Source organism: Salmo trutta, chromosome 1, assembly GCF_901001165.1.
Source record: "Salmo trutta chromosome 1, fSalTru1.1, whole genome shotgun sequence".
NCBI classification, from domain to species: domain Eukaryota; kingdom Metazoa; phylum Chordata; class Actinopteri; order Salmoniformes; family Salmonidae; genus Salmo; species Salmo trutta.
Window position 1 is genome coordinate 65,274,080 of NC_042957.1, and position 10,768 is coordinate 65,284,847.

The 10,768-nt window shown below is 46.1% G+C and overlaps 1 protein-coding gene across 2 annotated transcripts in view; it reads left to right on the plus strand.

Annotated features, from left to right (window-relative positions):
- The window catches only part of LOC115205311 (centrosomal protein of 112 kDa), a 183,120-nt gene extending 180,745 nt beyond the window's left edge, over positions 1 to 2,375 (plus strand). For both annotated transcript variants that reach the window (XM_029771136.1, XM_029771143.1), the window contains 2 exons: positions 1,441 to 1,505; positions 1,976 to 2,375. In XM_029771136.1, the coding sequence (XP_029626996.1) occupies positions 1,441 to 1,505; positions 1,976 to 1,979 (69 nt within the window). In that variant the 3' untranslated portion in view covers positions 1,980 to 2,375. The remainder of the gene's footprint in view (positions 1 to 1,440; positions 1,506 to 1,975) is intronic.
- The last annotated feature ends 8,393 nt before the right edge of the window (positions 2,376 to 10,768 follow it).

Here is a 10,768-nt window from a genome sequence, read left to right on the forward strand (position 1 = left end):
TCAAGGGAAAGATGAGCAGAGCAAAGTACAGAGAGATCCTCACTTTTCTCACTTATCAAGATAGAAGGGGCAATGAATGGAGCAATGTACAGAAAAGTCCTTGAGGAAAACCTGCTACCCTCTGCAAGAAAGCTGAAACTGGGACGGAAGTTCCCCTTTTCAGCATGACAACAACCTGAAGCACACAGCCAAAGCTATGGTGGGGTGATTAAGGTATAAAAAGGTAAATGTCCTTGAGTGGCCCAGTCAGAGCCCCCACCTAAATTTAATTAAAAATGGTGACACAACTTGAAGATTGCTGTCCATCAATGCTCCCAAAGGAGCTTGACAGAGCTTGAACAGTTTTATAAAGAAGAATGGTCAAATATTGCCAAATCTAGATGTGCAAAGTTGGTTGAGACTTATCCCAACAGACTCTGCTGTAATTGCTGCCAAAGGTGCTTCCACCAAGTATTAACTCAGGGGGGTGGAGACATGCCCAATTATGATATTGAAGTTTTGTATTTTTAATATATCCTTTTTTTCACTATAAAAAAATATCTTTAAGTGAGTATGGAGTATGGTGTGTAGATATATTTTTTAAATGCATGAAACTGAGGCACTGACAAACAAAATGTGAAAAAGTTGAAGGGGGTGTAGACTTTCTATAGGCACTGTATGTAGTTAATTAAGGCCTGATACTGCCTCGTCTAACCCTTTGGAAGTGAACTCTTTCACTGAATGTAGTTCAGGCCTGATACTGCCTCGTCTAACCCTTTGGAAGTGAACTCTTTCACTGAATGTAGTTCAGGCCTGATACTGCCTCGTCTAACCCTTTGGAAGTGAACTCTTTCACTGAATGTAGTTCAGGCCTGATACTGCCTCGTCTAACCCTTTGGAAGTGAACTCTTTCACTGAATGTAGTTCAGGCCTGATACTGCCTCGTCTAACCCTTTGGAAGTAAACTATTTCACTGTATGTAGTTAAGGCCTGATACTGCCTCGTCTAACCCTTTGGAAGTAAACTATTTCACTGTATGTAGTTAAGGCCTGATACTGCCTCGTCTAACCCTTTGGAAGTGAACTCTTTCACTGTCCCCCTGAAGTAGTAGTGGACTAGCTTTACTGACCCCATGTCTTGGATTCTCATGGTTTCACTACTGTATCAAAATCCTAACCTCTCACCTATAATCTCACTCAGTCGCCTTACTCCCTAGCCCCCTACTCCCGTATGAATTACTCCCTAGCCCCCTACTCCCTTATGAATTACTCCCTTCAACCCCTACTCCCCCCTACTCTCCAAAGCTTGCCCCCTATTGCCTTAACCATTTTTCCCCTAACCTTTTCTATCTTAACCCTTTCTCTATCACTCTACTCCTATACCCTCTTACTGATCCCCTACTGTGCATTGACCCCTGACCCCCACTGTGTGTGTTGACCCCTTACTCTGTGTTGGCTGCAGGTGAACTTCCTCCAGAAGAGAGCTTCTGTGTTACAGGAGGACCTGGATGCCTGTCACAGCAGGAGGTAAATGTCCTGTAACGTGACTGTGATCGAGGCCTGGCGGTGGAAGCCTTTGATGTCTCGTCCATCCATCATGCTGTCAGAGACACTGGATGTGTTTATGGAAAGCATCTATACATACCCTGTGATGAGAGGGGCCATTCAAATAGTCTGCTGCTCCCACCTGGGACGATGCTGTGATCTATCTGGGTGAACATAGGAGGCGTCGGAGTTACTGAAATTACACCACCCAAACCCAACTCAGTCATTTCATTTACTACATTGATTTGACAGGGACAATGCACATCAATCAATATTTCTGTAAATGTGCCAGATTTTCCATCTGTAGTCCCAGGCAGGTAGTGAATCTTCTCTATCCTCTTAGGGTAATAAAATAGACTGTTGAGAGATGTGAAGTTCATGAAACATGACATGTGCTTAAACAAGCCTCCCTTTTCTCTCCTGTCTTAAACCCCTCCCCTCACCCAATATAGGTAACCATGGACTGTTCTTCCCTTGGCCACGCCCATTATCCAGACATGAAGAATAAAACAGTCTCAGATGTGAGAATCATCGCCACAGTTACCAGGCATCACACATCTGTCATGCCATGGGTGCACCAATCAGTTGTGCCAGTTATGTTGGCCACACCCACACTGTTTTTAACAACTATGGATTTGTACATATTTATTCACTGTCAGATTTTTTTTCACATTCACCGTTGGAAATGTATAATTTTGCATAACGTTTTGTGGATGTTTAATGTGCGTACTATCCATACATACACTATATATACAAAAGTATGTGGACACCCATTTAAATGAGTGGATTCTGCTATTTCAGCCACACCCATTGCTGGCAGGTGTATCAAATCTAGCACACAGCCATGCGATCTCCATAGAGAAACATTGGCAGTAGAATGGCCTTACTAAAGAGCTCAGTGACGTTTAACAATTCAGTTTGTCAAATTTCTGCCCTGTTAGAGCTGCCCTGTTCAACCGTAAGTGATGTTATTGTGAAGTGGAAAGATCTAGGCGCAACAACTGCTCAGCCACAAAGTGGTAGGCCACACAAGCTCCCAGAACGGGACCGCCGAGTGCTGAAGTGCATTGCATGTTCGTTGGGAGCTTCATGAAATGAGTTTCCATGGTCGAGCAGCCACACACAAGATCACCACGCGCAATGCCAAGCGTCGGCTGGAGTGGTGTAAAGCTCGCCGTCATTGGACTCTGGAGCAGTGGAAACGCGTTCTCTGGAGTGATGAATCACGCGTCACCATCTTGCAGTCCAACGGACGAATTTGGTTTGGCGGTTGCCAGGAGAACGCTACCTGCCCCAATGCATAGTGCCAACTGTAAAGTTTGGTGGAGGAGGAATAATGGTCTGGGGCTGTTTTTCATGGTTCAGGCTCCTTAGTTCCAATGAAGGGAAATCTTAATACTACAGCATACAATGACATTCTAGACGATTGTGTGCTTCCAACTTTGTGGCAACAGTTTGGGGAAGGCCCTTTCCTGTTTCAGCATGACAATGCCCCTGTGCACAAAGCGAGGTCCATACAGAAATGGTTTGTTGAGATCGGCGTGGAAGAACTTGACTGACCTGCACAGAACCCTGACCTCAACCACATCAAACACCTTTGGGATGAATTGGAACGCTGACTGCGAGCCAGACCTAATTGCCCAAATCAGTGCCTGACCTCACTAATGCTCTTGTGGCTGAATGGAAGCAAGTCCCTGCAGCAATGTTCCAACATCGAGTGGAAAGCCTTACCAGAAGACTGGAGGCTGTTCTAGCAGCAAAGGGAGGACCAACTCCATAACTCCATATTAATTCCCCTGATTTTGGAATGAGATGTTCGACAAGCAGTTGTCCACATACTTTTGGTCATGTAGTGTATGTTGTTTTTTGTGATTCCATATGACATACTTCAAAATCAAGTTTTATACTGAATGTACATACCGAAAGCATTGTTTTATTAAAGTAATTTTTTCATCATATTAATTTGTTTGATTGTCAATGAACACATAATTTCTCATCTTAACAGTGTTTGATCCCATATGTAATAAAAATATTGTATTCTTTTTGAGTTGACACACAACGTCAGCTTGCATGCCAGAGACCTTGAATCTTCATTGCTCCCATTGGAGCGTGGCAGCCGTTTTCTATTCTGAACAGTAGTTCTGTTGTATTGGGGGTTTGTGGTTGGTACAGATAGAGACCTCTGGTAGTAATGGTGGAACATCCAGCCAAACAGAACAGTAGTTTAGTAGTGTTTCTGATTCCACAGTAGCATGACATGACTCTGGCTTATACCATTGTCTCCACTGGAAACCCATGATGACCTCAGACGTTCCTGTCCATTAAATGGCAGCTGTTTGTGGCATTGCTGTATTTAAGCAGTCCCCCCTAGTCAAATAAAATAACACAATGGTTTTCAATAACATGAAAACAACTAGTACTATTACTACTTTTCAAACTCCCGTCACAAGTAGATGCTTCAAGATTTAAGATTAAGGACTGTGCAAGCGCAATATTTTGTGAACAGACACAGCATAAACATTGCTACTGCATAGCGGGTTTGATTGAATTCCAGTCCAAGTCTCAGATGCCTGCAGAGTGAGGCTGGTAAGGATGATAACGTGTGTGTGTTTAGGGAGAGGCCTGTATAGTTTACCACTCTTATTACGTTCAAGGGAATCCTCATTTCCTGGAAGAAGACGGGTTAGGTTTGAGGCATTATTATGATGTTCCAAAACAGCAGATTTCATTTCAAACAAGCCCTGCTACCCCATTAGCATTGGAATTGCTTTTCTTGTACGCGTGCTGTTGCGCACTTCCTCAAATCCCCATTGTCCGTGACCTGCTCTACGGTTTCCAAGCGTAACACTACACCACTCCGTATTTATTTTATGTGCTGATTCTGCTGCCTGGGCAGAGGGAGAGAAACATTCACACCGACAGGAACAGGAATTTAGTCTTTGGGCACCAAGCCTTTGTAGAGTCTGTTGTTTGTGGAAGGAGAGCACGGAGGACTCTCATTCCACAACAGTTGCATCCTAAGATTGTACTAGGACCCCTGGGGGTACTTGGACTATCCACAGGGTGTACCTGAGAAGACTCATCCGACCATTGACTTCTTGGTAAAATGCACGAGGGGTACTTCAGGGGTGCTCCGGGCAGAGCAAATTCAGTTGGTGTACAGTAACAAAAGGTTGGGAACCACTATCCTAAGAGAACGTGTGTGTGTCACGACACCGTAACAGTGTGACCCTTCTGTATGAGATGTGCTAGCAGAGAAGCTGGGGTTTCTGGGTAGTTGGAGGTTAGGGGTGTGTTTGGGAAGAATGGAGTCAATGGTTTTGGATATGAAGGTGTGTATTTAGGTTGTCTGAATGAGCTCAGCTTTAGGGTGTGTGTGTGTGTTCATCACTACAGACCCTGGTTCGATTCCAGGCTGTATCACAACCGGACGTGATTAGGAATCCCATAGGGCAGTGCACAATTGGCACAGTGTCGTCCAGGTTAGGTTTTGGCCGGGGTAGGCCATCATTGTAAATAAGAATTTGTTCTTAACTGACTCGCCTGGTTAAATAAAGGTTAAATAAAAAATAACTCAGGCTTTGCATGAGGCCCAGGCTGAAGCATTGGAGCTAAAGGTCAGAAGAGGAAGTGACCCCAGATTCGCTCATTTACATTTAGGATGCATCTCAATAGTCTAAAGTAACTTCATCTACATTGATGTGAATGGACTAGACAGGTGTCAAATTCCTGATAGACATTCCACCATATTATCTTATGTCATACTGTGTTCCAACAAGTCACTTCAGACTGTTGAGATGCCAAGAATGTACTCCTTTATATCTGTCTGTACATAAAAGAACTGGGAGTACCTTTATGACACTTCTTCCACACAGCCAACCAAACTGCATAGATCAAAGGTCTTCCTCCTCTCCTCCCTCCTCTCTGTGTTATCTCCCCATCAGAGACATGATGTCATGGTGTCGGCACTCTAAAAGGGAGACGGATGTTCCACTGTCCCAGAGTTCTGTATCCCTCCGCCTGGTGGCACAGAACCAAAGCACACCCATGTAATCCCAAAGAAAGTGTGTGCTGGGGATTTGTTAGTTCCAAATCCATGAAGCACAAGTGTCTTGAGGGATTTTTGTTTTGGGATATGGTCTCTGTGAGGGAGAAAGGTCATAGGGGTACTGTTTAGGGAATTGCAAGGTGATTTAAGGTTGAGTTGTCTTGCTGTCCTGCTAGTATAGTTTCTGGGTTATGCATGGTGATGTGTGGAAGCCTACTGTCTCTGCTCTCTTCTTCTGTATTGACACCTCTGATTGTGTGTGTGTGTGTACGTGCGTGCGTGCGTGCATGTGTGTGTGTGTGTAACACGCTAGTAAAGTCAGTGGATCTTTTTATAGAGCTGTTTTCTGACTTAGTCCCCGGGAGACCTGTGTTTGGCTGCTCCACTCTACACAAACTGCCTGCATAAATAACCCTGTTTATCACTACAGCATCTCCTCACACACCTCACACACACACCTCACACACACACACACACACACACACACACACACACACACACACACACACACACACACACACACAGCAGTGTCTCCTCACTATTTATTTATTCTGTTTCCCGTCATGTTTTTTCTCTACTCCTAGAGGTTCTAGAGGTTGATATGGCGATGATCGCTGATGTTGACGGCAAACAGTGTTGCTAGTTTTTTCCAGGCCGTCACTCAACTCCTGAGTCGTCCCTGAGTTGCAGTGATGCTGATACGGTAGCCACCTGAGAGGCCCACACACACACGCACGCACGAGGCCGGGGATGGCTGTTAGACACTGGGATAGGGAGCAGATAGCTGTGGTGTCTGTCTGAGTGAATTTGTGTGATTGCAGGATGGAGTTTTGTCAGTGCTGATAGTATAAGGTGAAGTGAGGCCCAGAACAGAACGCTGTGCAGGGCGCTAGTATAGTTCCTCTCTACTCCACCCTATTCAACTCCACCCAGGCCAGACCTGAACAGAAAGGTCTGGTTCCAGTCAAGTCTTGGGTTGAGATGTCTGATTATCAGTCACATACGCTTGTAGAGATCTGTCTTTCTCTCTGTCTCTCTCTCTCTTTCGCTCTCTTTTCTTTTTCTCTGTATCTCTCTTTCTCCCTCTCTGTACCGATCTCTGTCTGTCTATCTCTCTCTTCCTCCCTCCTCCCTTTCTCTGTCTAGAACACTGTCTGACCCATTGTCTTACCCTCCAGCAATAAACTTGGTATGAACTTAAAATGTACCTCAAAACGCTTATCATATATTTATAGACACAGCCCATCACCACATTTTATCAGCCCAGGCAGTCTACGACTAGGCATATCTAGTACATATTTTAAAGGAGTCATTCATTTGTGTAGTAATGTTATGAAATACATTAGCTAGAAGGATACTGAATATGAGCGTATAGGTATAAAAGTCTACGCCTAGTATGAGACTTTAAACTAAAGCCTTGGTGGCCTGTCCCCTCACAGCCTTCAGGCCGTTAAACTAAAGCCTTGGTGGCCTGTCCCCTCACAGCCTTCAGGCCGTTAAACTAAAGCCTTGTGGCCTGTCCCCTCATAGCCTTCAGGCCGTTAAACTAAAGCCTTGGTGGCCTGTCCCCTCACAGCCTTCAGGCCGTTAAACTAAAGCCTTGGTGGCCTGTCCCCTCACAGCCTTCAGGCCGTTAAACTAAAGCCTTGGTGGCCTGTCCCCTCACAGCCTTCAGGCCGTTAAACTAAAGCCTCGGTAGCCTGTCCCCTCTCAACCTTCAGGCCGTTAAACTAAAGCCTTGGTGGCCTGTCCCCTGTCAACCTTCAGGCCGTTAAACTAAAGCCTTGTGGCCTGTCCCCTCACAGCCTTCAGGCCGTTAAACTAAAGCCTTGGTGGCCTGTCCCCTGTCAACCTTCAGGCCGTTAAACTAAAGCCTCGGTGGGCTGTCCCCTCTCAACCTTCAGGCCGTTAAACTAAAGCCTTGGTGGCCTGTCCCCTGTCAACCTTCAGGCCCTTAAACTAAAACCTTGGTGGCCTGTCCCCTGTCAACCTTCAGGCTGTTAAACAAAAACCTTGGTGGCCTGTCCCCTGTCAACCTTCAGGCTGTTAAACAAAAACCTTGGTGGCCTGTCCCCTCTCAACCTTCAGGCCGTTAAACTAAAGCCTTGGTGGCCTGTCCCCTGTCAACCTTCAGGCTGTTAAACTAAAGCCTTGGTGGCCTGTCCCCTGTCAACCTTCAGGCTGTTAAACAAAAACCTTGGTGGCCTGTCCCCTGTCAACCTTCAGGCTGTTAAACTAAAGCCTTGGTGGCCTGTCCCCTGTCAACCTTCAGGCCGTTAAACAAAAACCTTGGTGGCCTGTCCCCTGTCAACCCCATGAGGTTGTGTGTCCACATCAGACTATGGTCCACCATCACCATGGAGATCATCCTGATGATGCTCCGGACCACAGTAGTGGAGAAACAGGAAGCAGAAAGTGGATCTATCTGAGAGGTAGCCACTAGATGATCATGTTAGAAAGGACAAAATGGTGACTTTGTTCATATTCCAATGTACGTTTGTTTAGGGTTAGAGATAGAGATCCTTAGAATGAGGGTTAAGGTTAGTGGTTAAAATCAGATTGGTGGTCACAGCGTTCCATACTTCTGCCCTTTCTCGCAGGCCAGATATGGATGTCTATCTGTGACCAACCACATATTTTATTGTAGTGAACACCTCAGAAAGTGCCGTAGGCCTACGATCTGTCCTTACCAGCATGGCCAGATAGTGACGTCCTCTCTGAAACGGGTGTCCATCAGCCCTCAACCCCAGAAAGGCGGTCAGAAAGAGAAAGGCAGTAAGAGGAAATGAAAGTTATTAGAGAGGAGAGCTTCATGGCCAAATGGGATTTGACTGTGCATCCCACATTCTTTCTATACATTGGTAGACTTAAAAGCCATGCGCAAATGGGATTAAAACTGGGGGGAAAAGACAAATAAATAACCTTCAATAATAACATCTCTTTTTCTCGAGGCCTACTTCTCTTCTTTCGCTTTCTTTCATCTCCCCATCTCTCCCTATCTATTTCATTCTCTCTTTTCATTCTCTTCATCCTCCTTCTCTCTTTCATTATCTCTTCCCTCTCTCTTCCTCCTCTACCCAGCCTCAACATTTATCACACAGTCACTCCTCATCAGAATGCACCAGTTGCTGTTGAACTCCTGTACTCCCACACTACAGCTGCCGCTGTGCCGCCACAATCCTTCAGAGGCTATTTGGGGTTGAAATTAAAGTTATTTTCCTCAAATTGAACCTTTTAACAAGACACCCTCTTCCCTCCTCCTCCTCCCTTCCAAATAGCCCCATAACAAGCTGGTGAATTGTTGCCCTTCTTTAGCTCACTCTAAGGGTATTAGGCACCATGTCCAACTTCAAAGCCTCTCTTAACTCCACACTTTAATTGTCTGCTCTCCCGGCTCTCTCACAGCATGCCATCTGATTCTGCTAACAACTGCACTTCTCCTTCTCCTTTCGTTCCATCTCTTTTTCCCCTCTTCCCCTCCTCTCCTCTGTCCCCCTGTTGTCCAATCCTTCCATCTCTTCTTCCTCTCCTCTCACCCCCTGTCATCCTCTCTTTCGTTCCCCATCTCCTCTCCTCTCATCGGCCCCTGGCTCCTTTAAAGGCATTGTCCCCTTGTTGTCACCTCTTTAAAGGAGGGAGACACCATTTCCTCTTTGGAGTTGTTTAGCCTCTGGTGTATACACCAAACAAATTAGAAACAGTAAACCTATGTCCTCTCAATTCAATTCTCTGCCTCTCTCTCACTCTGCCTCTCTCTCACCCCCCCACCCCCCCACCCCACCTTCTCTCCAAACGGACATTCACACTTACTTGTACTCACGGGCCCTCGTTGATAATTGCCATAAGCCTCCCTCTTGGTTTCATTTTCCATTGTCCTCCCCCGAATTCTTGGGTCTGGCTTGAGATAAAGGGATGATGACTTCAAAGGGAGCTGCTAAGAGTTTAACCCCGAGCTGAAAAGGAGCAGCAGACAATAGGATAATTGAGAGCAGTTACTGATCACAGGGCTACAGCACTGAGAGGAGAAGGCAACTAGCACACACACACAGTGACACACTTTCACACTGATTTCCACACTCAGACACTCTCACACACTCATACACACAGATGTCCACTCTCACACACGCTCACACACACAATCTCACATATACACACACACACATTCTCACACACATGCTCAAACACACACTCTCTCTCTCTGTTAAGTGTGGAGTTTACAACAAAGCTGAGATGGCCGGTAGCTAGCATGGGGAGGACAGGTCAGAGCTGTTCAGGATACAATATACCCACAGCCATAAAAGCACCAAAACATCAGGGGTAGCTAACCCTTCCCTGCTCCTCCCCCCTGTTATGTATCGTTTTATAGGGCCAGGGCAGAATAGGGGTCACTAGGGCCAGGGCAGCTCTGTTCCAGGTCAGAATAGAGGTCAGGCTCAGTAGGGCCTGAAGGTGGAGACTGAGGTGTTCTCGAAGGTGGCCCTGCCATATCAAAGGTCCTGAGTGGGACACGGGGGCCCATCTGGCCCCTGGCAGTGGTAGGAGGTATAGGGGCTATTTCCATGGGGATGGGGTTTTATCTCTGTGCATTTACTGTCAGAGGTTAGGTTACACCCCACCCCCCCCCCACCCCCCACCCCCCACTGTTACACCACCAATGGTAAACAAAGGGTTATGGTGTTGGGTTAATGTTCTATGAGTGAGAAGGGATAGATAGAACATCAGCACAGCCAATGGCTTTGAGAAGGAGCTGCATGGATATCCCAATAAACACTGACCTAGTCAGCCATCTTGTTCAAAGACTAGTTTACAGCGTACTTAGTTGCTCTACTAATCACTGTATGGAGTCCCAGAGGGGACAAACAAGACAGTCTTATAAAGTAACATCCAGATGTCCTTGAAACCACTGTCTGACTGTCTGCCACAGACAAAACAGGCCCCACAGCTGCTTGCGCCAGTCAATGAGGGCATTATGGGTAGAATGGCTGGGTTGTCTACTACGGGCCTTCTCTCCATCCCATCACATACTCACCCTCCTCCTTCCATCATACTCCTCCTCCTCCCCCCTTTCAATGGTGTATAAAGCCGGGCATTGATATCATTGGTATAAAAGGTAGCCTCGTGTGCCAGGGTTGTAGAGCAAATGGGACATTAATAGAAAGGAGATGATTGATAAAAAGGAGAAGAGAAGCTGAATGCT